Source organism: Girardinichthys multiradiatus, chromosome 8 (assembly GCF_021462225.1).
Source record: "Girardinichthys multiradiatus isolate DD_20200921_A chromosome 8, DD_fGirMul_XY1, whole genome shotgun sequence".
NCBI classification, from domain to species: Eukaryota; Metazoa; Chordata; class Actinopteri; order Cyprinodontiformes; family Goodeidae; genus Girardinichthys; species Girardinichthys multiradiatus.
Window position 1 is genome coordinate 7886473 of NC_061801.1, and position 27811 is coordinate 7914283.

At 41.1% G+C, this 27811-nt stretch overlaps 1 protein-coding gene across 1 annotated transcript in view; it reads right to left on the bottom strand.

Moving 5' to 3' along the window:
• Positions 1-947: 947 nt before the first annotated feature.
• ttc28 (tetratricopeptide repeat domain 28) overlaps positions 948-27811 on the bottom strand; it is a 188893-nt gene continuing 162029 nt past the window's right edge. Inside the window, exons 14-35 of the mRNA XM_047372558.1 lie at positions 26679-27167; positions 24287-24479; positions 24096-24176; positions 23668-23920; positions 22342-22451; positions 17997-18126; positions 17635-17862; positions 17050-17209; positions 16521-16661; positions 14791-14935; positions 14501-14680; positions 13846-14420; positions 13520-13767; positions 11680-11804; positions 10503-10580; positions 10262-10421; positions 9763-9839; positions 7262-7285; positions 6831-6960; positions 5206-5313; positions 4481-5111; positions 948-4098 (exon numbers count right to left, since the gene is read on the bottom strand). Coding sequence (XP_047228514.1) covers positions 2991-4098; positions 4481-5111; positions 5206-5313; positions 6831-6960; positions 7262-7285; positions 9763-9839; positions 10262-10421; positions 10503-10580; positions 11680-11804; positions 13520-13767; positions 13846-14420; positions 14501-14680; positions 14791-14935; positions 16521-16661; positions 17050-17209; positions 17635-17862; positions 17997-18126; positions 22342-22451; positions 23668-23920; positions 24096-24176; positions 24287-24479; positions 26679-27167 — 5374 coding nt within the window. The 3' untranslated portion in view covers positions 948-2990. The remainder of the gene's footprint in view (positions 4099-4480; positions 5112-5205; positions 5314-6830; positions 6961-7261; positions 7286-9762; positions 9840-10261; positions 10422-10502; positions 10581-11679; positions 11805-13519; positions 13768-13845; positions 14421-14500; positions 14681-14790; positions 14936-16520; positions 16662-17049; positions 17210-17634; positions 17863-17996; positions 18127-22341; positions 22452-23667; positions 23921-24095; positions 24177-24286; positions 24480-26678; positions 27168-27811) is intronic.

Consider the following 27811-nt stretch of genomic DNA (forward strand, 5'->3'; position numbering starts at 1 on the left):
TGGTTCAACAAAGAAACCTGAAATTCTTTATTTGTATGTGTGTGTGTGTTTAGTATTAAGAATACACACAAATATGTGTGTACTCAATACATAAGTTCTGTGATGTCTTTCCCTAGGGCTTGAGAGTGTGTTCGTGGGAATGTTTGTTCTATTTCTCCAGAAGTGCATTTGTGAGGTCAGACACTGACATTGCATGAGATGGCCAGTTGCATTTATTCTCATTCATCTAATTCACCCCAAATGTGCTTCATTTGGGTTGAGGTCATGACATTGTGCAGGGCAGTCAAGTTCTATAACACCAAAACTTGCTGACTCATGACTTTATAAACAATACTTTTGCTGTGTAGTCATATTGCAACAGTAACAGGCCGTCCCCAAACTTTGCTACAAAGCTGAGAGCCTAAAATTGTCAAAAATGTCTTGATAAGCTGAAGTATTAAGAGTTCCTTGCACTTGAACTAAGGGCCAAGACTAACTCCTCAAACCCAAATTTAAAGAGTGGAACTGAAAAAAAAATAATTGAAAGGTTTTCATGTACTAGATTAGGAAAGAAGATCTAAATCCAAATTAGAATCTGTGTGAAAAATTCAGTCTCTGGATGTTCAAAACAGGTAGCGAAAATAAGAAGTGTGCAACTCTTGTACGTTTAAATTAAAATGTCTCAGGATGGAAGGAAATCACTGTGAACAGTATTGCAGCTGAAAGATCGGTTTTCTGGTTTAACAGGAACTTCAAGATGAGATGTCCAGGTGTAGTAAAAATGTGGAGTTTACCAAACACAAGATTTGCATTGCTTCCAAAACTTTGTTGGATGATTACACTGTTAGATTGCAAGGAGTGTTTCTAAGGATTTGCTGTCAACTACTTCAGAATTAAATGTTGATTATTTACCGTGTTTTTAGAGAGGAAATCCAACAATAACTCTACAATAATTTCTTCAAGCAAGAAAACTAAAGCAAAAGCTTTAATTGCCATGGCAACAAAGTTATCTGAATAGATCTCTGAAACTGCTGCAAAGTTAAACAATTCTATACATTTATTAAAACTCAATAACAAGTTTTGACATTTGCATATGAAAATGAACTTCCATAAAAATATCAGTGTTTTTTGGTGTCTGTCATGTTTTATTGTCTTTATAAAATGTGTAACATTAAGTGGAAAACAGCTAAATACATGAAAAGGATTACCATAACTTTTAAAATAATAATTATTACATATTAACTTAAGCTCATATTTAGGTGGACTTACACAAATAGCGAGCATTTTGAACAGAAAAAACATTGACTGACAATTTTGTTCCAGTCAACAGACCGCAAATCAGAACATTTCAGTGTACATCCAAACACATGCTCACTAGTTGGACATTAAAACACAGTTAAAGCCAGAGACTCAAAGACTGCTTGAGAAGGCACAGTCACCACATTCAAACCATGTACGATGCTTTGCAACAGTAATCATATCGCTTGAATGTTTTCATGTTTTGTCATGTTACACCACAGACTTCAATATATTTTTGTAGGATTTAATATGATATACCAACACAAAGTTAAGTTGTAGTGAATTAAAGGACTATTAGATTAAAAAAACACCCAATGCCTTTTCAAGTTTGGCAGTCATATAGAGGGCACAGAAAGCCTGTGAAAAAGGTGCTGTGAAAGAGGGTAGCAACCAATAGTGTAATAAGAGGGAATAATATAATACCTGATAATTAAGTAATAGTTTTTGTAACTTTAAATGTAATAAAGCCAACAGTGTAATAACTTGTTAATAATGCAATAAACCTTTTGAGTGAATGTTGTAATAACAGTTTTCCAGTATTGCTATCTTGTTACATTTTCAGCACAACATTAAAAATATTCTTTGAAAATATGATAACTAACACAGATAATGTAATAATTCATAAATACGACTGTCTTTATTATTGGAATGTGTTAGAATTCAGGAAGAGAACAGTGGTTATGTGACCTACATTTGTTATAGAGTTATATTATATTACACTGCTTTCTTACTATTATAGTATATCTGCATAAAGTTTGCATGGTCCGCTTGTGCATGTGTGGGTTCTCTCTGGGTACTCTGGTTTTATTTACCCACAGTCCAAAAGCATGACTGTTAGGTTAAATGATCTCTCTAATTTTCCCTTAGGTATGAGTGTGTTGGTTGTTTGCCCTGTGTCTCTCTGTAGGCATTTGTCCAGCCAAAGAACTCTCAGGTTCCTTTCGAACATTGACGTCACAGTATGCGCACAAAAACCAAATATTGTGTGGCGCCCGAGTTGAGCCATAGTTCACGCCTGGAACCTCTCTTTTTGGTTGAACCTCGGGTCACGGGTTTAAAATCACTTCCAGGATTTAGAAAGGGCTCTGAACCGCATTGTTGGAAAAGGGGTATTTGTTGGCCTGTAATGGACTGGCAACCTGTCCAGGGTCTTGCCCAATGACCTCTGAAAATAAGCACCAGCCACCCCTGTGATTCTTCAAGAACAAGTGGGTATAGCTGATGGATGGCTATAGGAATGGAATGGTTTAGATCAAAGCCTATTAATCTATTAGAAGGGCCCAGTCAAAGTCCAGACCTAAATCCGACTTGCAGTGTAAAAATTTCAGTTTCTAGAAGTGTAAAGCATGTAGAAACATACCCCCACAGGAAAAATTTTTTTTTTTTTTTTTATTTCACAATCATGCACTACTCTGTGTATTAAATTAAATCCTAATAAAATGCTGTTTGTGGTTGTAACATAACAAAATGTGAAAGTATTCACACAAAAGTATTAATTTCCCTTAATTTCAAGGGAAATGAATACTTTTGCAAGGCACTGAACATCCTACATACACACATACGTACACACACGTGAAAACGGATCAGTGTGAAATGGCCTGGTTTAGGTTTCACCTTTAGCAGAGATTGGTTAAGTTGTATTTTACTGAAAAAAGGACAGCTTCTATCACTGTACATAGAAAGTGAATCCTCAAATCAATCTTCTGCAGGATTTAACATTTAGAAGATGGAAAAAATTGTCCAGGGGAGAGAAACTTGTATCCATTCCCAGAGGGAAGTTTGATGCCTCCTTTAATGTTTGTTGGAAGACTTGCTGATAGAGTAAGAGGAGGTTTTGGGTCCAGTTTACGGTGCCCGTTTGGTCTGTCACAGTCTTCCTGCCTGTCCACATGTTTCTTGCCGGACCCTCGTCTGGGTGAGAGATTCAGCAAACCCAAAACATCTTTCTGAACTGTACTCATTTTCTTATTCCCACCTCGGAGCAAAGTGGCAGGATTGGGGGCCTCCTGTTTCTGGCTGACACTGGCCCAGAAGGTTTTCAGGTTGTGCATTGCCTGGACCTTGTTGTCCTGTTTTGACTGGCTGGGCTCAGAAGCATTTGCCGGGCTGGACGATGTGGAGACAGACCCTCTGGAGGAGTAGGAGAGGGCTGGAGATGGGGCACTGTCGGCAGGAGAGCGAGAAGGTGATATGTGGCAGCTGTAAGGTGAACCAGAGTATTTGGGTTTGTGTTGGGACTGTATGGGCTCCTCTGAGGAGCTGAAGATGAGGGGGGAATGCTTCTCCTTCACAGGGAGATACAATGAAGGAGAAGAAGGAGTCGTGGTGTTGATTTTCTGCAGTGATGAGGAGCGGGACGGCGGTTTAGGAGGAGTTGGAGGAGGCCTTGAATCAGTGGTGGAGAGGGGTGAAAGATGCTTATGGACAGAAAAAGGGGACGAGCAGGCTTTCAGACTTGCTCTGCTGGGAGGTCTGCTGAATGCACTCGTCTCAGATGGCTGGAACCCACATGCTCCTCTGGCAGGTTTTAAAGTTGGGGTTGTGGGCATAGACAGAGATGGTTGCCTGGTGTAAGGATCTTCTTGGCCCTCAGCTCCTCTCAGCGCTTTTACTCTGGTATTTGCTTTTTGCAGAGTCTCCACAGCTTGCATGTGGCTCTGGGTCTCCTCCAGGATCTTTTGCGCCAATTCGTGTGGATCCAGTTGTCCTGCAGGGCCCATCCTCTCCTCTTGTGACTTGACGGTGCTGTCTGTTTCAGTGCTCGACTGGTCTGACTCAGAGCTGCAAGCCTTCCCTTTTACTGTCCGTTTAGACAATGAGCTAGAAGAGATAAAGGCAAAGAGAAATTGTATTTGGAATGAAACGTATTTGGATGTGGAACTGTTTTAAAAAAGAAAAAACTATCCAAATCTGCCCGACCTATGTGACATTATAAAGCTCAACCTGATTGAGATTGGCTTATTTAGGGCTTCATGCTTAAATTATAACAATTCTGCAAAGAAGAGTAGGCCTAAATCCCCTTACAGTGATGTAAAATACTCATTGCCACTAATCGCAACGCAGTTGCCTGCAGTGTGGAACAACTAGGTTTAAGGGTTATGGGGCAGTTTTTCATATTGGGCCAGGCTGCATATCTTTTCCCCCTCAGTAAATTAAATCAACAATGACAGGATTTCTTTGACTAAATCAATCCTGAACTTACATTTTTTGGATGACCTTGGGGCTTATAGGATCTGCCTGCACCAGTGGTGGAGCTTTAAGCGGGGAGGTAGGTGTGCTGATGCTCCCCTTGGAGGAAACTGTCAGAGTTTGGCACAACACAGATCCTTGTCCAGAACCACCTTTGCCTTGTCGGTGTCCTCCGGGGAGTGGTAATGTGTCACATTCCCTCCCTGCTCGTCCCAACGGCTCACTGCTTATAATAGAGAACCCCTCATACTCCTCGTCCTCCCCTCCTGCCAATCCTCCTCCATGATTGGTCAGCCGGCCTCTTGACAGGCCGCCGGCATGGCGTTGCAAGGAATAAAGGCCCGTCCCTCCACCCTGCTTCACTGGCTCCTGCTGATGTGAGCGATGGCTGATGATGTCACTTCCTGCTGGTTCAGGGCGAGTCAGGAAGCTAAGAGAGGACGCAAGAGAGCTGAGGCTGTAGACAGAGATGGCGTCACAGGAGAGGTTGTCAGAGCAGCCTGGGGGTAGGAAGGAGGGCTGAGGTGGGTAGCAGCTGAGGGAGACGGGCAAGGAGTGAGGCTGGGAGGCTGACTGGGAGGAGGACAGAGACTCTAAAGAGGAGGAACTGTCCATGCTCAGTCGCTTAGGCAGCTCTGTGGAATCTTAATGATAAAAGGAAGACAATTAATAGATAATTGTAATGTGAAAATAAGTTAAAATTATTTGATATAAAAAAAATACATTCGTTATTCTTACCAAACAGGGCAAGAAGAGCCTGAAGGGCCAAATGCATATTACGTCTGCTGGCTTGTTTTCCAGTCTTTAACACAACTTCCTCCTGACCGACCTCACACAGATCAAAACCTGCAAAACATAAGATACTTCATGATACCTTATATCGGAGTAAACTAATATGTTTACTAGAAATGAAAAAACGAAGCTAGTTGAGGACGTTTTCTACGCTTTTCATACACAGAATATGAGCAGATGCCAGGCAAATTCAGATTTAACTGGCTTTCATTTTATCTATTCACCCAAATGTTGCCAGAGATACTTAACTAGGTACAGTATATTGGACGTCAACTGGGCTTTTGCAACACATTAATATTATTTGATCTACACCACTCCATTGTAGCTCTGGTTGTATGTTTATGGTCGTCCTGTTGGAAGGTCAAGCTCTGGTGTAGTTTTACAGATTCTTACAGGTTTTCTTCCACCCTCTCTGACCAGTTTACATGTCCCTGCTAAAGAAATGCCCCCACCCACCTGTAAGTATGTTGTCAATATCATGTCCTATTATTTTACATGATTATTACTATTTCATTTCCAAATAGTTTTAGATATATTGTTTATAAAAGCCCATCTAGGGACAAGTGCTGCGAACGTATAGCGTATGTTATAAGCACCATGAGACAGGGATGGGACTGCTGTTTTATTTAGTTTGTCTATCTTATAGTGTGTCTGTCCCTATCAAATAAACCAGATAAATAAATAAATATGATGCTCACTTTCTTCAAATAGATTTTTTTCACAAATTGTTTGTGGTTTTCATGCCATTCTTTCATAAAGGTCAGATTTGTGGAAGGCCCAAAAAACATTTGTTCTGCTAACAGACTCTCTTCAGCTATGGATCTCTGTAGCTCCTCCAGAGTTACTGTTGGCCTTTTGGCCACCTCTCTGATTATTGCTCTACTTGCCCCGCCTGTCAGTTTAGATTAATCTCAGAGGCCTTCACAGAACAGCTGGATTCATACTGACATTAAATTACACACAGGCGGATGCTATTTACTTGTAAGGTCTCTTCTGAAGTGCCTTGAGACGACATGTAATGTGAATTGGCGCTATATAAATAAACTGAATTGAATTCTGATAGCAGCTGTAGCTGCACAATGGCGCAGTTGTTTGCACAGCTGCCTAGCAGCAATAAGGTCCTGGGTTCTATTCCCAACCAAGGATCTTTCTGTATGGTTGTTAGGTTGGTTGTTATCCTTGTACATGCGTGGGTTCTCTCTGGGTACTCCAGCTCTTACTCACAGTCCAAAAGCATGACTGTTAGGTTAATTGGTTACTCTAAATCCTGTGTGTGTGTGTCTGTATGTGTGAGTTTGTATAGTGTGTGTATGGGTGCATGTGTTGTCTCTGTGTTGCCCTGTGATGGCCTGGTGACCTCTCCAGGGTGTAACCCCCTTTTACCCGATCACCCTCCCACTGCTGGTGTGTCACATAAAATCTTAATAAAATACATTGCAGCTTTGGGTTCTAACTAACAAAGACATGAAATGCACTGTTAGCAGCCATGTGCCATAGCGTATACCACATGATATAAATGACAGCATGGAAATTATGAAGGTGAAGTTCAGTTTCTTGTAATGACGACTCACCGAGTGCAGCCAGGAACTCATGGCAGCCTGGGAGCCTCCATAGCTGCACACTTATCGACACTTGAATGGGAGCCAGTGGGAAGTCTTGCTCTTTGTCGCCTGACTGCAGCTGCACCAGAACTTGATGAAGCTTTGAAGAGGAAATAAGATGTAACTGTAAGCATGGATTGATTTTTTCAACCACATTCCCTGAATACCTTTCCTACCTCTGACATATTTATCACATTTGGAAATTTACACAGAGCCATTCACATAAAAAACAACGTTCTAAATCACATAGGGGTTTCTGAGCAAATACTATAATTAAATCAAAGCTCATGTATAGCGCCCACACTGATGAAAATGCATGCAGCCAATATCTGTTAAATTTGAGTGAGCCTGATTTGACCCATATTCAGGTCAATTCAGAAATTTAATGACGAAACACTTACCATCCCCACCATGCTTTTAACTGCCTTTGAGATGCAAGTATAAAAGAAGAGGACAAACAACTTTAGTGTTTTCTTTCTTTTGCAAACGCTGGCTTTGTGCCACTACACATTCAGTCACGCATGAATGAACTTCAGTTTATAATAACAATAACTGAAAACTAGTATGTTGTTTTTTAGGTATGTCTAGGACACTACAAGCAAGGACCGGTGGCTGGCAGTAACAATTGACCAGATGAAATATGGATATTTCTTTTGGCACTAATCCTCTTCTGTCTTTCAGTCATTATTTCAGTCAGTTTTCAGTCATTATTTTAATATGACTGATCTGTTTGACAGCTAGTTGAAATGAAGAAATATGAGATGAACATGTCAGGATAGAAAAAGCACACAAGGACATTAGGAATGGACAAAGAGCACAGACCAGAATCAGCTGTGAAAGGTAAAATGTTTTATCTATTCAAATATTTCCCAACATTAAACACCTTAACAAACAATGTTTCCTGAGCAATCCATTTTCTCCCTCTCTGCTGTGCTGCAGCTATGAGTCCTAAGCCCCACCCTGAGGATGTAGCTATGCCAACAGGCAGTTTAGTTATCCAATCAACTGTAGAACTGATGATTAAGCCTAACACGCTCCCTGCTGTGGTTTCAACTCAAATGTGAAGTGTTCTTACAAATAGAACATCAGTAAGAACAAGAGTTGGCTAATTATTTAATAAACTGTTCATCTTAAAGCCCTGATATAGCTCTACATTTCCTTGAACACTAGCCAAAGCACACACTCCTATTGATACAACTTTTAACCGCCGTCAACATCAGAAGCCAAAATCCTGAAGGGATTTCAACACTAGAGATAATAAATGAGTAAAGAAATCAATTTGCAATGTGAGTGAATAAATAAAAAAAATTCTAATAGGACTCAATGCTGGTAAATATTCTCAGTCTTTCACTATATGGTAGGTCCAGAAAAGGCTGAAAAAAAACCCAAATTGACTACGGTTGTAGTTGAAGGCGTTTCGCTCTTCATCCAAAGGGCTTTCTCAATTCGAAGCTAATGTGAGAGAGGTTCCAAGCTTTTAAACTGTTTGGGATGTTCTGCAAATTTAAATTCACATGCAGATTAGACTCCCCTGACGTTAGTGGCGCTGTTAGCCTGGATCACTGAGAGATGTTCAGGTCAAATGCAAGGAGGTGTGAATTGGTTTGAAACTGACTGGGTATCAGGCTTAATGCTGAACTGTATATTTTTGAAAGATAAAATCTGAGGCCTCCTCATCTATTGATTAATCTTTTCTCGTTTGACATAAATGGCGTCCTTACTCCATTCTCAAACTATCTATCTTTTCTGTCCAAAATATAGACATTTTTGTTCTCAAAATAATGTCGTCTGTTGTGCCTTGCATCCATGGAGACGTTGTTTTGCTTCTCCAGTGTAGAGATTTGGGCATTTCTCACTGCACTGAAAGCAGACACCATGCCGCTCAGTTTGGATTTGGGTATTTTGCACCTTAGAATGAAACAACTTCTGTCTGAGAGTTTGGTTAGGTCTGAAATTCACCGGGATGTGGTGTTTGGAGTCAAATTTGAAAACGTCAATGGAATGGGAGTCAATGGAACAAGAAAATGCTGAAGGGGGACAGATTTTTCTATTTAGTTAAAAAGGCACAGAAAAAAAAACTTGAAACACAACATGGCCAATACATTTTTTACCATATGTGAGTGCAGTCTTTCAACTATTTTTACCTCTATTTCACACTGACTCTGTCATCTGTGCATTATGCTCTCCTTCGCAAATAGAGCCCATTCTAGTCAATGCGGTAATACACACCGGCTCCGCGGCACTGCGGCAAGAAGGAGAGCCCTCCTCCGTCGTCCGTCAGAGATACGGATCAAGTCTATTTTTGACAGATGACGGAGCACATATGCGTGGATTTCAATAGGGGTAAAGTTCAAAGATGATGCAGCTATTGCAGGATGCATGAACGGATCAGGGGATGTATGAACTGATCCTAATACAGATCCAGTGTGAATTGCTGCATGGCACAATTTGTTACAGATGACGAAGCAGACACAGAACATAGTCAGTGAATTCGTTGTATGTACAGTTCTCGGAACATTTCATACTAACAAACTTTTAAAATTACCTTTCCAAATCCCTAATAAACAGGCCATTGTTGGGGTTTGGACAGATGATTTTAGCGGGGAAAATATCCTTTGATTTGAATTGAGGACATGCTCACACTCCAACACAAGCATAGAGAAGCATCATTGTATTTTTCAGCTTGGGAACTGGATGCTTTTGGCCACTTCACTCTTATTTCATGTACCTTATTCTATACATTCATATTTACATCTTTACACCTAAATCATTTGTTTCCTTTCAACAAAATCCATGCCAATAATTACTTTCAATAACTACTCAAAATCTATTTATCGCAAAATGTTTTTAATCAAAGACCACATGGACACGTGTGCAGCTGCACTGTACATCATTGCAGTACCTTGTGAATGAGCTGTTCTCCTGCTTCAGATGTTGTGACCAGTTTACAGAGAGCCTGCAGAGCTGGAGGGGTCAGACCTGGAGGGATGCACATATACATGCATTAGACCTTTAATAGCAATATTGTACATTTAATTTTGGGTTGCTCAGGTTCTTTCACGCAATTCTCCTACTAAAAAGCTACTGGGTTTTACTAGAAACATCTTAATACTTTTTAGCCTGACTGCCATAAATAATTTTTGCTTTGTTTATGGACTCTTTGTCCTTCTAGAGCTAATGTGTGAACATGAGCAGTCCATAACAGTTCAAGGAGCTGTGTTTTTTTCAAACATCACATACATTTAATATAGATTTTTCAGAGCCTTTAGCCTTTAGTTTGAATTGAGTTTGAATTATTGTCTTGCTGATGTACTTTCCATGGGTTAGGTGTGACCCCGAATCTTATTTAAGCAGTGTGACTGACAAGAGAAGCCTTTTGAATAATGGAACAGCTCTTTTACCAAGCAGAGACTGCAGCGTGGTGCTGCACTGCTGCAGACGATCTCCAGGGTCGGACATCGGGAAGAACACCGCCGCAGGGAGCCCAGCACCGCAGCCGGAGACTTCAAGCCGAAAGCCCACAGCAGACAGGAGGGCCTGCCATCCGGGAACTCCCCCGACCTAACCAAGCAAAGAGGAGACGTAAGGGGATCATGAGCAGAGTGGGAGCAGAGGATGGTATTTAAAAACAAGAAAACAGACCTTATTCTCGATGCTTTGCTGCGATGTGTACATCGGGTTACAGTGACCGCTCTGAATGCGCTGCAAGGATTTTTCCACCTATGGGGAGAAATAAGGACTGTTTGAAGTCATCTGTTAAAATACTTGGTGAATTTATTAGAATGGAAACATTACACAACTCGTTGCAAAACGACATATATCCCCGTAACTTTTTCACATTTTGTCAGGTTACCTTAGTGTTTTTAGAATTTTATATATTAGACCAACAAAAGGTTTTGAACAGTTGTAAAGTGGAACAAAAAATACACACCGTTTAAAATTCTTTTTACGAATAAAAATCTGAATTAATGTGTGCAATTGTTATCAGCCCCTTTACTCTGGTACCCCTTCATAAAATCTGGTGTAACCAATTACCATCAGAAATCTCCTAATTAGTCCACCTGTGTGTAATTTAATCTCTAGAAATCCAGCCTTTCTGTGAAGGTCTTAAAGGTTTGTTAAAGAACATTAGAGAACAAACATCATCATGCATCTCAAGGAACAAAGCAGAAAGGTCAGGGATAATGTTCCAGAGACAGCTAAAGGAGGTTAGATCATAAAACAATATCCAAAGGTTTGTCCATTCAGCAAACATAGGGAAGACAGTGCTTTGATCAGAAACAAAAGTGATGTTTTTGGTCTACATGCAAAATAGACATAACAGAAAAAGTCATCCAGGTCTAACAGTAAATTATAGCCACGCCTCCTCCTCTGCCAGCTGAACAGGACTGAGAGATGTAAGCAAACCCAGGCGGACAAGACTTGTTTAACTGGAATAAGTCATTTGGATGCTGCCATGTTTTTGTGAGGGACAGATAGTCATACTTGTAGTTCAAAAGGAGGTCCTGGAGGAGCTCGCCTTTCCTCGTTAGAGAGCGGATATTAAATAATCCAAATTGGACAAAATAAATGTTCTTCCTAAGTTTAAGAGTGGACCGGCACTTCTTAACCTCCACTCTTATTACGCTGCTGCTATTATCTGTTTCCTGAGCTACAGGTCACAATCCAGTATATCTATGGGTCATTATGTAATGCTGCTACTGTTTTGATCGATCTTTTTTCTGTCGTTCCCTGCAAAGGGTTGGGTGGGGTTTTGTTTTTACACATTTGTGTTTTAATAAAAAACGTTTAAAGCTTCAGACGTGTAATGGCAGCTCACCAAGTGCAGCAGCACCCTGAGGGCATCCCTGGCTTTCTCTGGATACTGGAGGATCTCTGCCAGGGCCTGTCCAACCAGCGACATGGGACTGTTCAGCTTCACATCACTGCCTATCAGCATGTAACCTGAAGGAAGACACACAGCAGGGTAACAGAGTAATACATTAAACTTGCAATGACTGCCTTCTGGTGATTTAGCAGCAACAAAATCTATTTTCGAACAGAGAAACAAAACAGTGGTCTCATCTTGTCACATTTGTGGCTGTGCATCTTATCTGTCTCAACACAAACAGCTCATTAGATGAAAAATCCTCAACTTTTAACCCTACTGTCCACATTACCCAGAGCATTTGTTGACCACATCAGTAGGATTGCGTCACAATCACTGTGCGCTTTAGAGAAAGGGACGGCGGACGGTTTCAAATGCTCTGTAATGTGATGAGGTTGCATCTGAGCTCAATTACTCTTCTGTGATGCTGCAATAGTGTACATAGATTTTAGAACAGCACGTGCTGCATCCAAGATTAAAGGGACACCAATGCATTTTATTAAAGAGACAAGGCAAAATCGCAATGTTAAAGTATGGCTTAGTAAGAGGAGAGTCCAGGCACTGAACTAGACCAGCAAGACCAGGATTTCAATCCAGGTCAGCCTCAAACGGATCTTACAGCCTCCATGCATGTAGTTCCTGGTCAACTGGTTCAACTCCTAGTGCCCCCTGGTAACCCCTTACTGCCTGAATTGATGTAGAATTATACAAGTTACATAATTATATCAAAAAATATCTACTTATAAAATAATGTAATTTTAAATTTTTTTTTTAACATAGGTGTCTGTATCTTATTTTTGATGGTGCAGTTTATGCACAGCTATTGACATTTGGATGTGTGATTGGTTAGTCACTTACAACCTTTTCCTATTTATAGGAGTCTCTAATCTTTATAATTTTACTATACATCAAGGTTTGTGACCAAGATGTTGCAAAAAAATTGTGCAAGTTCAACAATGTGTGGGAGTTTCATGTTTTGAAATGGCCAATTTTTCTCCTATGCACCTGTTTCAGTTACAGATTCTCATAGCTGTTTTTAAAAGGAATTTATGATTCTTGAAATATTGGCTATAGTTGTATAAATAAAAAATGTGGATTTTTAATGTTTTTTTGTGGTACCACATTTTTCTCATTTTATCGACAGTAAGCTCACAGGAAAGGGGTGGAGAGAGGGGGAAGTGATGCAGCAAAGGTCACCTGAGCCAGGAGTTGAACCCACGACAGGCTGTGTTGAGGACTGAAGCCTCTGAGTATGGGTCGCGCATTTGACCCCTGCGTCACCGCCACGCCCCCAACAAATGTGGATTATAGATCATTTTTTTTAAATATACACAGCAAAAATCTTATTGGCTCATCTAAGTATTAATTTGAAAAATAAAAATGCATTCACACATGTACTTGTCTATATTTACTGATTACTCGGCTACATAGCTGTAGTTCTGCTGATTGTTTTATCACAGCAAGCATTAATGCTGTTTAGGCTCATCATTGGCTTTTTTTTGATGTGGCATTTCCTTGTGAATTAATGAGTTGATTGGGTTCAGGTACATTTGTTGTTGGCATAGCTCACACAGTTCCAAATATAGGGGCTCCATGGGATCAGTGAACCCTCGCAAACTAATTAAATTGACATCAAATACTTGTACTGTAACACACTCTGCAACCACAATTAGTTAAGGGGTTAACTGCTGTCTACATACAACTGTTTCCTGGGCTTGATTTGAAAGAGTTTTATTATTTTAATTGTTGTTGGAGAGATGTGGATGTTTGATTCTTTGGGCTTTTTGCTCACCCGCCCAGTTGGAGGGGTGTGAGAAGTGCTTGCTGCTCTGCAGGTTCTTCATGGCCTCCGTCAGAGCCACACTGGCTTTGGTTCCATTTAGAAGGGCAGTGTAGAAAGTGTGCATGAAGAGTTTGGAAGCAGCGATCTGCACCGGCCACAGAGAGATACACACACACCGAATGCCTGCAGCCAAGAATGCTCGGGTCAAACCCACCACTCCGTCAGCCGTGATCCTGCAGTTAGACTCCGGGTACAACCTAAAGTAGCAAATAACCAGACATCAGCTGGCTGCATCAAAGCTAACACTTTTTAAATGTAACTGTGAACAGGCATACCTCAGAACCACCAATTTGACTGTGAGGCACAGATCTAGGATATCAGCGGCAGTGAGGAGAAAGTCGTGAAGTGGCATACTGTCACACACGCTCTCCACTCCGCAAACACTCTCCCCGTCCTCGCTGCTTTCTTCCACTCCTCTGAGTCTCCCTGGGCTGCTGCAACTCTTAGGAAACAAACACTCGACTTCCTCCTCCTGATCCACAGCTTCCCCTAATGCTGACTTTCCACACAGAGTGTTCTCCTTTGGCCGGCTGCTCGGCATGTCTCCCAAGGTACGCTCTTGGCTGGGGGCGAGGACCAGCGCGGCGAGCTTCCAGGATATATGAGTTGCAAAGTGAACACACTCTGCCTGATTCAGTGCTGCCAAAACACGCTCCTTGGTGGCGTTAACTTCAGTCAGGGGATGACAACCCAGCTGTTCCCCCAGAGACAGAGCTTCATCTTGGGCTGAGGGTAAGGGCCCCCACAGCCAGCGGTCCATAACACTGGGAGGCAGGTGAGGATTCCCGACTACTGCAACCACAGAACCTCCATCTGGACAAAGCAAAGGACCGCTGGAACGAGGATGAGGCTGCAGGGAGAACACAACAAATATTATGCTAACCCTTTTAAATTTAATAAAAAGGCAACATTAGAAGATGAATTGCCTACTTTACTTGCAGCTTGCAGGCTGGCCAAAGACGGTACAGAAATTATATTAAACCTTTCATACAGGTACTCATTAGAGGAGCTGCCTTTAAGCAAGGCAAATGGGATCAGGTACAATTCTCCTTCTAGAACTACTACAAGCTGTGTGTTCCTGCCAACAGGTCCACTGTTGTGCATCAGGCCCTGCAGGGATTAATGCAAAGCAACAGAAACATAAAGACATCTTCAAAACTCAAAATTCAATTTAGAGATTGATGGAAAAAGCTCTGTCCCAAACAAAAACAAATACATACCCCTTCCATTGGTGCTATGAGTAAGTCATAAAGGGCTCGTAGAGGAGGTTTGCCAATCTTACTGGTTCGACAAAGAGGAGAAGATAATCCATCCTTCACAGGAGACACTGTAGTACTGTAAAGGCTTGTCATGCTCCGACAGCTTCTGTTAGAGGTGTAATATACAGACTTAACAGGATTAGAAATACTCTTTCACAAAGAGTCAATATTCACGCTGATAGATCTGTGAAGTTTCACCCAGGAATTATTTCCAGGAGCCCCATCACTTGGGTTAGATACTTAATTTCCCCTAAAAACAAAATAACATTTTCAAAGGCTCCCAAGCATGACGTAACAAATTTACACAATCACTAACAGAACAATTAAAGAACAATTTATTACCCGGAAGTAACTTCAACAAAAATATTTTCTCAAAGAATCTAAACTAACAGAGTCCAGCTTTTATTTGCTAATGAAGAAGCTATTAACCACACTTTTTGGTTCAATTTCACTAACCACATAAAAGGGCTGATTTCGGCCTGACATGTATAATCAAGAAATCAGTTCATTGGAACCTACCTGACAACATGAAGAAGACAAAACGATCTAAAAAAGCAAAAAAGTACCATCTGGAAAGGGTTACAAAGTTGTTTCTAAGGACCTGGGACTCCGGCGAACAACAGTGAGAGCCATTATCAGTGGTAGACCCTTCCAAGAGTGACGGACCTACCAAAATTACTCCAACAACAAATCAACAACTCATCCAGGAGGTCTTCATGAACCCAAAACATCTAAGGCACTGTAGATTTTGCTTGCCGTAGTTAAGGCCAGTGTTCATAAGTCAACAATAAAGAAAATAAATTGTGCATAGACGGCAACAATGGGCGAGGTACAAGACCAAACCCCTGGTGACTGCAAAGAACGTCGACGACTCACATTTGCCACAAACATCTTGAAGATTCCAGATCATTGGGAAAATATTCTGCGGACTGATGAGACACGATTTGAACTTTCTGGAAAGTGTGTGCCCTGATATATCTGGCATAAAACTAGCACAGCATTCAGAAAAGATCATCATACCAACAATTAAACTTGGTGGTGGTAGTGTGATGATCTCGGGCTGCTTCAAGAACTGCAAGACGTCCCATAATTGATGGAACCCTGAATTTTGCTCTCTAGCAGACAATTTTAAAGGAGAGGTCCAGGTATTAGTTTGTGACCTTACAAAATACGTTTAGGTCATGAGGCAGGATGATGATTCAAAGCACACCAGCACATCCACCTCTAAATGGCTCAAACAAAAACAAAATGAAGGTCTTGGAGTGACCTAGAAAAAAAATCTGTATTTACTCAGTTAATCTTTGTATGATATATTTTTTTCATTATGTTTTTTTTTTCCAATCAAATACTGAATACCAGAGGCTACAATGGTCCTGGAAATGGAATATAACAATTTCATTATTGACACATGTTTAAGCTTCACCTGCTTAATCATCTGCTTTGGGAAACTCAAAGTGTCATTTTGGGATAGATGATTTTGATACATATAGAGGCAAACGTACAGACTGCAACCAAATAAATATCCATTATATCTTTTACACTTGAAGGTGTAAAGGAGAAATGACAGTGCCCATATAAAACCTAAATGCCCCTGGAAGGCTAAATGTACTTCCTGGAGACAGTGAATATTATGAGTAACACTTTTTACTGTATGGTATGTGAGTCAATATGTTTAAAACCTGAACTCCAACCTGTTGAAGAGGTTATTTCTGGACACCATGCGAAGATAGCCCGTTGGGTCAGTGGCTGAAGTGAGATTGTTGTTCAGCTCCTCAAACTGTTGCTCCAGCAGATCTCCAGCTTCACTCTCCGTCTCACTGCTGGAGCAAACTCTGACAACACAAAAAAACACCAGTGGTACACTGTTAGGTGACTAATTTAGTTCTTTCAAGTTCTTCTTCATCCCATTTGAAATAATTTCGTAATATTGGAGCTCCAGCCGCAGCAGAATCCTTGCATGCGCAGCAAAATATCCAGCATTGCTTACACTGTCGCCCAGCACAGGAGCGGACCCACTCCCCATTGACTTAACATACGGTAATTAATCTGTACAACATTTATTTGGGCTATAACAGTTTTTATTGCTCCTGGTGTGCCTGAAGTCATGATGTCCTGGGCAGGGAGTGATATCAGCAAAGCATCTGAAGAAATTTTTACAACAACCTATTTTTTGAACTAAAGGACAAACCTTTATTCAAATCTCATTGTGTTAATCTCTACCTGCTGTGATGGATGTCTACTCCCAGCGCCTCTCTAGCGTTGCAGATGTACTGATCCAAAGACAAGGGGCCTCCTCCGTGCAAACTACCGCCACCATCCTGGAACTCAGAAGTCTCCAGCCCCGCCTCTCCCAGGTATACCTCGTTAAACTTCAAGATGCCTGTTGTAGAATTTCAGGAATGACACACAGAGGTTTGAGCACTGAGTGTTCACTTGACTTCCTGTGTTTGCATGTTGCCAAAGAGGGACATGAAATAAAACTTTATGCTGCACCCGATACAGTGGCAACAGAAGGGCTCAAAGCTTAGGACAGATTTAAGCAACATAATTAAGGAGCTTCATATTTACTCCTCAGTGTGGTTTATTCTTTTTTTGAGAAGAATTTGATCAAATGCCATATCAATAACGTTGGCCTTTCACCTCTAACAGCTCAATCCTGCCAAAGGATGAGAAGGTGAAGATTTACAATATATAATATTTATTTAATCCATCATGTGACTTTCAATCAGTATACATTGAAGTCAAGATAATGTGATAAAAAAAACTGTTTTGTGTGGATAAGAATATGTCAACAAAGTTGCGTACCTGTGCCTGGAGATATCAACCAGCTGTAGAGAAACCCTCCTGCCAGGGAATAGTAGAGGACCAGTGCCTTTTGACCATTAACCGTCTCTAGGATGTGCTCCACAGTGACTGGGATGTAAGGGTCAGCACTTGCTGCTTGTTTACTTCCTCTCTGGCGCTCAACCAGGAGATCAGCAAAGGCACGTGTGCGTCCTCGCTCAGCTATGGCCAGAGCCTCATCGTGTCGCCCTGGAAGAAGGGACCAGCACATGAAGATGGATCAAACAAGAGAAGAGACCTCGAGTACACAAAGACAACCTTGTAGCAAGTACTAGCTCATGGTTGGAGAAGAAAACAAAAAGGAGTGCAGTAAAACATTTCACCTAGGCTGACGAGGACTCTCTGGAGAGCCTGGTATGAGCTGGTTTGCAGATCAAACAGGGAGAGCTTGTAATCCAGATTGTGTTGTGTCTCGTGACGGATGGTCTCGAATAATGCAGAAGCTCTGTACAACTGTAGCACAGCAAACAATCCTATAATGAGACACTTGTACAACAACTACAAGTGTTCCGCTGAGGGACAAATTTCATAGTCAGAGCTTAATTCACATGCCTTTCTTTCACATTTATTATATTGTCTTTGAATTCTATATATTTCAAGCAGACGTTACTGATCTCAAATGATGATGATGTTAAACTACAGCCTGCAGTTACAGTGCTAACCACTGGATGGTGCTGCCAGCACACAGCCTGACTGTTTTTTTGCAATGACTCTCTTTAAATCTGACAACAAAGTCTTCTTAGGCTCACAAGTTATTAATTAATGCAGCTGCTGGAAATCAGTGATAAAAATACATAATATTATAACATGAGCTATACTGTGTCACAGTTTAGTATCTGATGAGTACTTGACATTCCCTAAAGGAATAACATTCTAATTGCAAGGCAGAAAACATGCCGTAATACAAGTTTATAACATAATATTTCTTAGCATTTTGCGCATTCAAACACTAAAACATTGGCATACAGAAGCTTTACATGTACTGCCAAACAAATCGTGTACATTTATCACAATCAATCCACAATTGGGATGGATGACACATATCTGGGGCTGTTTTTAATGAAAAAATTGGAAAATTCAGAAACAAGCTTAATTTTTAATACAACCTTTTATTTTAAAAAAGGGTTAATTTTAGATTTTAGATTAAACAATCTCATATAGAGAAAGCTTTCTTGAATATGCCATAAAATGACATATATAGTTTGGCTTTCTGGGTCTGAAATCCACTTCTTGCCCTGGATGCACCCATATCTCTTTGGGCGGTGGTTTGAAAAGGGCTCCTCGTACACCAGAGAAATTTATCTTTGCCTGAAGAAGACAATTTGTATGTGTATTTCTGTATCCGAGGCATTGATGATGTATTCTACTTGCTGATTTTTCTGGGTAAATTTCTAGCTAATCTCTAAACACTATTTTGGTAATTTTCCCAAAGGATGGGAACGAACCCGTCGTGACAAAACTTAACAAATAGAAAAAATCGTATCTTTCTTGTACAGCTTTAAAGTGACAGTAGTGGTTGGTTAACATTGTATTCACTGAGGTGGAATTTGTTATAAAAGGATAGAGAGCCAATGGCTCAGATAACTTATGAGGGTAATTGTACCAAGGCAGAAGTTTTGGAAAGGTGTTTCTTAAGGTGATTACATCCAGGAAGAGAAGTCAAGCAAACAAACAAGACTTTTTTTTTTTAAGATATTTTTTTCGGCACTAGAGGCCTTCATTCTTGATAGTAGGTAGACAGGAAAGAGAGGGAGACATTTGGCAAAGGTCGCCCGGTCCGGGACTCGAACCCGGGACGGCTGCTTCAAGGACTATAGCCTCTATATGTGGTCGGGCTCTTAACCCCTACACCAGCTTCGTGCCACAAACAAGATATTTCTAACAAGTAAAAAAAGAAAATGGTTTTTTGTTTTAAGGACAAGGCTTTGTTAGTTGCAGTTTAAAAGAACATAAATTACATACATCAATACCAGAAATAGAAAAATCTTTACCCTTTGTCTACAGCCACCGTGGTCGCACATTTATATGAAACGTATAAAAAATAAGTGTAGAAGATTATTGCTTTAAGAATCCACATTTCCTGTTAGGTGAGCTGTACCATGTACCATAACTGCTGTTACTTTAGCTTCCTATCGCTGTCTCTCTCAAAAAGAACTGATCCAAAGAGAGTAGATAAATACTTAAATTAAATCACTCCTTGGGTTTCTCTTGTCTTGAGATATTGCTTCAATATTTTTTCCGCATTATGTTCTCTCCTCATGCCTCCCTCTATTTTGTGAAATACACAAATCCCTCCTAAAGCAAAACACTCCCACAACATGAAGCTAGCACCGCCATACTTCACAGTTGGTATGGTACTCTCAGGCCTGCAGATTCCAGATCTTCTTTTTGACATTTTGCCTGATTTCTTATGATTTTCCCATGAGGTCACACAAGGAAGCAGTGTGTTTGAAGTGTTACATTAAAATGCATCCACAGGTGTTTCTCCACTTAAATCTAAATAATTATGTAGTATTATTATATAGTTATGTGTCTTAGTTATACAGTCTATGTGTACTAACAGTGACATTATCACATTTCTACTTTCCATATCTTAACCCCTGTGATGGCTTCAGCCCCACTTTGGTAAAGTCAATTCACACACTCACCTCATACGTTTGTTTTGTTTTGAGATTAAACATGTGTTTTGGTTAGGTAATTCATTCATTTCCTAATTTACATCATTTGGTTCTTAGGTAGTAGTGATGTTTAGTTCTGTTTCCCCCCTATTGTGTATGAATGGTCTGGCTAATTCACTATATAGGTTAACCTTCTGTGTCTTTGTGTTAGGTCAGTTTGGAGTTACATTGTGTATATTTTGTTTCCTTAGCTAATACAGGTCCTTCTCAAAATATTAGCATATTGTGATAAAGTTCATTATTTTCCATAATGTCATGATGAAAATTTAACATTCATATATTTTAGATTCATTGCACACTAACTGAAATATTTCAGGTCTTTTATTGTCTTAATACGGATGATTTTGGCATACAGCTCATGAAAACCCAAAATTCCTATCTCACAAAATTAGCATATCATTAAAAGGGTCTCTAAACGAGCTATGAACCTAATCATCTGAATCAACGAGTTAACTCTAAACACCTGCAAAAGATTCCTGAGGCCTTTAAAACTCCCAGCCTGGTTCATCACTAAAAACCCCAATCATGGGTAAGACTGCCGACCTGACTGCTGTCCAGAAGGCCACTATTGACACCCTCAAGCAAGAGGGTAAGACACAGAAAGAAATTTCTGAACGAATAGGCTGTTCCCAGAGTGCTGTATCAAGGCACCTCAGTGGGAAGTCTGTGGGAAGGAAAAAGTGTGGCAGAAAACGCTGCGCAACGAGAAGAGGTGACCGGACCCTGAGGAAGATTGTGGAGAAGGGCCGATTCCAGACCTTGGGGGACCTGCGGAAGCAGTGGACTGAGTCTGGAGTAGAAACATCCAGAGCCACCGTGCACAGGCGTGTGCAGGAAATGGGCTACAGGTGCCGCATTCCCCTGACCTGGACTACAGAGAAGCAGCACTGGACTGTTGCTCAGTGGTCCAAAGTACTTTTTTCGGATGAAAGCAAATTCTGCATGTCATTCAGAAATCAAGGTGCCAGAGTCTGGAGGAAGACTGGGGAGAAGGAAATGCCAAAATGCCAGAAGTCCAGTGTCAAGTACCCACAGTCAGTGATGGTCCGGGGTGCCGTGTCAGCTGCTGGTGTTGGTCCACTGTGTTTTATCAAGGGCAGGGTCAATGCAGCTAGCTATCAGGAGATTTTGGAGCACTTCATGCTTCCATCTGCTGAAAAGCTTTATGGAGATGAAGATTTCATTTTTCAGCATGACCTGGCACCTGCTCACAGTGCTAAAACCAATGGTAAATGGTTTACTGACCATGGTATCACTGTGCTCAATTGGCCTGCCAACTCTCCTGACCTGAACCCCATAGAGAATCTGCGGGATATTGTGAAGAGAACGTTGAGAGACTCAAGACCCAACACTCTGGATGAGCTAAAGGCCGCTATCGAAGCATCCTGGGCCTCCATAAGACCTCAGCAGTGCCACAGGCTGATTGCCTCCATGCCACGCCGCATTGAAGCAGTCATTTCTGCAAAAGGATTCCTGACCAAGTATTGAGTGCATAACTGTACATGATTATTTGAAGGTTGACGTTTTTTGTATTAAAAACACTTTTCTTTTATTGGTCGGATGAAATATGCTAATTTTGTGAGATAGGAATTTTGGGTTTTCATGAGCTGTATGCCAAAATCATCCGTATTAAGACAATAAAAGACCTGAAATATTTCAGTTAGTGTGCAATGAATCTAAAATATATGAATGTTAAATTTTCATCATGACATTATGGAAAATAATGAACTTTATCACAATATGCTAATATTTTGAGAAGGACCTGTAGTTTGTGAGTTCCCATTTTGAGACGAATTATATTTAGTTGATGTCTTTTATGGGCCCATAAGCTATATTTTGCAACTTTGCTATTTTTGAAGTTTGTTGGGTAAAATAAAGACCCACTTGGAATATACTTTCCTGTGTCTGCTATGCCTTTACTGCTCGGTCCCTCACAATCAAGTCATTAAATATTTTGATAAATTTCATTATTTTTTGAACATTTACACACCTGGTGTTGTGCCTCCTCCAGATTACCGCCGGCCCACAACGAAAGGCCGAGGCGATGCCGAATCTTTGCTTCATCTTCTCTTTGGCCCAACTGCTCAGCCAGCCGCAGACCTGAGAGGGAAGCACACAAAGGAGATTAGGCGCCGGCTCCAAGATGCTCATCAAAGAGTTCACCTCTCGTGACTACTGTTGCAGCACTGAAGTAAGCTCTACTGATGAGCCCGTGATGCTCGGATGTGTCATTCATTTGTCTCCCACTGTTCCATTTCTCGTTTTTTGATTAGCTAATTCAAATTCAGAGTTCATGTATTCTCTCTTGTCTTCAGTTTGTCGCCAGCATGTTTGATCTTGCTGCTTGGGAGGATGCAGGCAATCGCGACAGGTTCTGTTTAGTTCTCATTAGGGTCTCAGATTGAGCAGAATCTCATCATGTATCAAGACAACATTCACGCCTCTTTGTGTGTTCCTCCCCCTCTAGGCATGTGATCTTCTGTGCCTATGTTTTCCATGGGACGGTTAATTGGACGCACATGTCCGGATGTTTCCTCAGCACAATCCTTTGCTGCTTGTTGAGGTAATGATCAATTAAAAGACAAAGGATCAGAGGCTGAAGAAAAAGAGGTCAGGGATGATAAAAAAATAAGGTTAACGAAGGCTGCTTAAGTGTGCATTTGGATAGAGAATGAAGCTGCACCGTTTAGGGAGGCAATTATTATAACACATGATGATGTGTTGATGTTTGACAGAGCACTGTAGTTTGACAGGGTATTAAACCAAAAAGGATTATAAAAAATTAACAAATAAGATGCCTCTATAGTAAACAGCTGTCCTGTATTAGCCTGGACCCCTCTGATTAATACACCAAAAACCATGCATGGGTCCTTAGACTAATACACCTGACATGGTTTCTAAATAACTTAATTAACTAACTTTACACATAGATCAAAATACACTATAAAATGATCTTTTTGTTAGTTAGAGTGGATTTTATTTAGAGGTATTAGAATCAAAGGGCTGCATACATCTACATGCAACACTTTTCAAATTTTATGTTCAAAAACATTTTTAAACCATTTAGTATTTCCTTTTACTTCATAATTATGTAGTACCTTGTGTTTGGGTCTATCTTATTGGGTCCCAATAAATTACACTGAAGTCTCTTTTTGTTATGTGACAGAATGTGAAAGGTTCAGTGGGTATGAATACTTTTGCAAGACCTGTATGTAGGTTTTAGCTAAATAAAGGGTTTTAAACAACTGACCATGCCTGCGTTTTGGGCTCCAGTATAAGGATGTGTGAATATTAGTCAAGGTGTCTCACGCATCACCTTCCTGCAGGTACATCACAGCCTGAGCGTAGTTCTGCAGGGCATGATGTGTCCTCCCCAGGCTCCCGTAGGCCAGAGTTTTTGCTATCAAATCGTTGGTCTGCGCCGCCACACTGAGGTGCTGCTCCTGAAAGACCACAGCTCGCTCGTAGTTTCCCAGAGCCTCATAGGTCAGACCCATGTTGCCGTAGGCTCGACCCTGGCTCCTCACACAGCCCGTCTGTTCGGCTATGCTTAGCGCCCTCTGGTGCCACTGCAAGAAGAGAGATTACTTCCTTATCAGTTTAATCAGTACCTCCCGCGTGAATAAAGCCTGCTGGAATCTGTGCCTGCTCAGCTATCCTAGATGTCCTCACCTGTTTCTATGCTTTGTGCTGAGCTGTCTGGATAGTAACAAAAAAAGAACAGTCAAACGGCAGAGCACAAACCTGCAGAGCAGTTTTGTTGTCTGCCATCAGCTGATAAACGCCTCCGAGGGCATCGCTTGCCTCTGCTTCCAGGGATTTATCCTGCCAGATAAAGCAGGGATTATTGCACTTACTGTCTACAATATACATTTCATAAATTATATTTTCTGCAAGGATGACAACTCGGCAGCCTTCCACAGAGTGAACCTTACCCCTGCTGAGCGAGCAATGCTCAGCTGGTGCTCCAGACAGGAGAGAGCCTGCTCGTAGTTACCCAGCTGGCTGTGTAAGGTGCCCAGCTCCCCATAAGCCTGAGCCTTACCCCCTCCTTCACCACCAAGCTCGTGGGCTACCACCAAACGTTTCTCGAAGCACACCAGTGCCTGCTGGAGACTGCCCATGGATCTGCAGATATAGGGAAAATGGAAGAAAAAAACAAATTGTTTACATATCTCCTGCCTTTATGATGTACTCGTGCAAAAGCACTTTTAAAAGGAGGCAATGTCATCTGCTTTTTTTTTTTTTTACATCAACAGAAGTTGTATTTGGCATAAATCAGGGCCAACTATCTTCTCATTAACATCTCATTCACGCCAGAGAGCAGAAACAACAGATGGATAAAAGATTATCATTACTTGTGTTGTATTACATGGTACCAGGCCGCTGAGGGAATTTGTCTGGAAGTAATTCCCATTACCAAACACTGGTTCAGACTGAAGTATTATTTATTACTTCCCATATATCGAAATGTTTCACATGTTTAACATTTGTTTTACAACAAACAGAATAGAAGAAATTTGAGTGCATGCTTTCAAATATGTATCTAAAAGTATGTAAGTTAAAAGAATATTGTAATTATTAGTCCCGTGAAAAAAAAATTATTTTTATTTGCTATTTTGATGTTTCATAACAATTTTGCCTTTAACACTGGGAGTATACCAGAGCACTCAAACTCATCCAACATCTAGTTGAGTGACAGCATGCTGGGGAGGTCATTGAGTCATTTGAACCAGGTATGTTGGACAAGGGATGCATCTAAAAGTTGCAGGTAAACCCAGTTTGACACCCCTTGAGAACAGTCTCCTCTTTTTTATGAATCCGCTCTCTTGAGGCGCCTTTAAGAAGTTAAGAAGGCTGGGGTCCCGGACTTTAACTGTGCTACTGAAACACTTTTTTTCTGCTTTTCAGGCATTTTGTCAGACATTTGCCATCATTCTTGAGCCATTTCACCTTAGTTGTCAAACAGATGGCCCCATATTTAACCATAGAATATCTTGGTAAACAGACTCAATTTCTAGAAAAGGTGCCCAGGTCTTATGGCTACAAAAAATCCTTAGCCCTCCACCACTGTGGATTGATTAATTTAAGGTTTATTTGCTCTGTGTTTGGTTTTCTCCAAATGTGTTACAATATGGCCCAAAATATCCTGTAGTGTCTTTTTACCAAACAACATCTTACCAGCCCTCTGTTGAATCAACACCATAACGTCGGCTCAAAGTCTGTTCCCAGTGTGCGATCTCATCTTTCCTTTTCGGGTGATGTGGGTCGGTTTGCTTCTTCAGGTCATGACCTCCAGCGTGCACTGGACTGTATATCTCGTCTGGCCTGAGAATGCCTTGGGATCCCCCCCAGAATGAGCTGGAGGACATTGCTGGGAAGAGGGATGCCTGGGGTTCCCTCATGGACCTGTTACCCCTGCGACCTGATTATTGGGATTTGTGGAAAGGCTTTTTTGCAAACCTAAGCATTTCTACCATCGTCTTTGTAAAAAGAAGAGAGTTTGCCCTGAAACCCATTGCAAGCTGTATTCTCCAAGTGTTTTTTCTCTCACTGTTCTGTCAGGAACTTTAACATTTGACATGTACATTTAAAGGTTTGGTCCAACAGTGTGTGGTGTCCGGTCACACAGCAAGCACAACACACCACACATGAACAGATTTCACTCACAAACATTCAGATGTCAGACGGGAAATCTTGCAAAACCTCTCAAGATCAAACATGAGGTCAGAGTAAATAAACGTGGCAGCCGAGGAAGAAGCAATGGCAATAGTTTGTGGACTAATTTTAACGGAGAAAAAAACATTACAATAAGAAATGGCCTCGGTTAAAGGAGACAGCGTGAGCAGGGGCTCTGCTTGCAACACTATATGAAGGTGAGTTTTGCTTTTTTTCTTTGGAAATGTCATTACACACTGTGTTTAGATTAATCTCTGTTCTGATATTTTGTTGAGCTTTCCTGGTTAATTACAGTTGAAATAAACATGTATAGATTCCTGGTGCACCATGGCAGTTGTTTTGTCTTCTGTGTTTTGGATTTCCCATCAGTGTTTCTCTCAGCTCGCTTTCGGATTAGCTACACATCACATTCAATAGGCTGTTTAATTTATTTAAATGTTTAATTTACCAGTGTGCTTCAGTACACTGTAAGATAATATCATAATTATAAAGAAAAAGGTAAACACAATATTCAAGAAAAGTAGGTCAAAGCAAAATAGAGGTCCTAAAATAGTGGACAACGGAGTCCACCAAGCAAGAAATCTGTAAACATGTTTTTAAAATTAGTGATTTATTTTCAACTTTTTGAATAAAAAGCTTGACACCAACCTGTGTGCATTTCCAAGTCCTCTGTAGGCTTTCTCTTGGTCCTGGACATGGTTGAGACTCTGAGCCACCGTCAAGTACTTCTCGTAGTACTGGATCGCCTCCTCATAGTCTCCCAGAGCATCATAGCAGTCTGCCAGGTTCCCATAGGCCCTGCCTCTGTCCAGCATGCCCTCACTTCCACTCAGCTGCTGCAGCATGGCCAGCTGCTGCTCAAAGTATCCGATAGCTTCCTCAAATGCCCCCATGTTCATCTTGGTGATGCCCATGTTTCCATGGACCTGAGCCTCTAGACGGGCATCCCTTAGCCCCTGTGCAAGCCCCAGCTGGGTCTCATAGCACTGGAAAGTCGTGGTGTAGTCCCCCTGAGCCATATGGACTGCCGCCAGGTGGCCCAAAGCCCGGCACTCTCCCTGAGGATCAGCCAGATCCTTTCGAAGAGTCAGTTCCTGGCTGTGGAAGGACAAGGCTGCATCCAACTGGCGGAGCAGCCTCAGTGGGAGTGAGGAGACACAGGAAGCATGAGGACAATGACGGAGAGTAGATAAAATTTGAAATGTGATCACATACAATTAAAGTTACAGATAAGCCCAAAATTATTCATTCCTCAGGCTGATTTAGATTTAAAATTATTTTCATGCAACCCACAAGATTGTTCCTGACAAAAAAATGATTGTTTTTAAAAAAACCTTTTTAGAAAACAACTTTCCCCCTTCCCTCCAGTGAAAAAATCTTTATTATAATCAAAATATTTTTATAATTGCTGACCAAGGTTTTGCATGTTTCCACTGGTATTTTTACAATATGTGTATTTAGTGATGAGCTCCAAGTCTTCAAGTCTAGCCATCACCCTAGTCTTTCACTCCCTCCACATATTCCCTGTTAGATTTAAGCCGAGAATCTGACCTTTCCACTTTATATTACATCTAGTCAGAGGAAACATGTTGGTAAAAGTAAAAGATTACATTGAACCTAAATCTGCCCAGGACAATAATAATCCTGGGCTTAGCTTTATGGTCAGAGTTTCACACTTTCCAGTGGTGCTCCTATTGGTCAGTTACTATACGTAGGAAAAGCAGTCTTGGGCCCGTTGTGAAGGAAGCCATTGTTGTAAAATCTTGGATTACCTGCCGTCT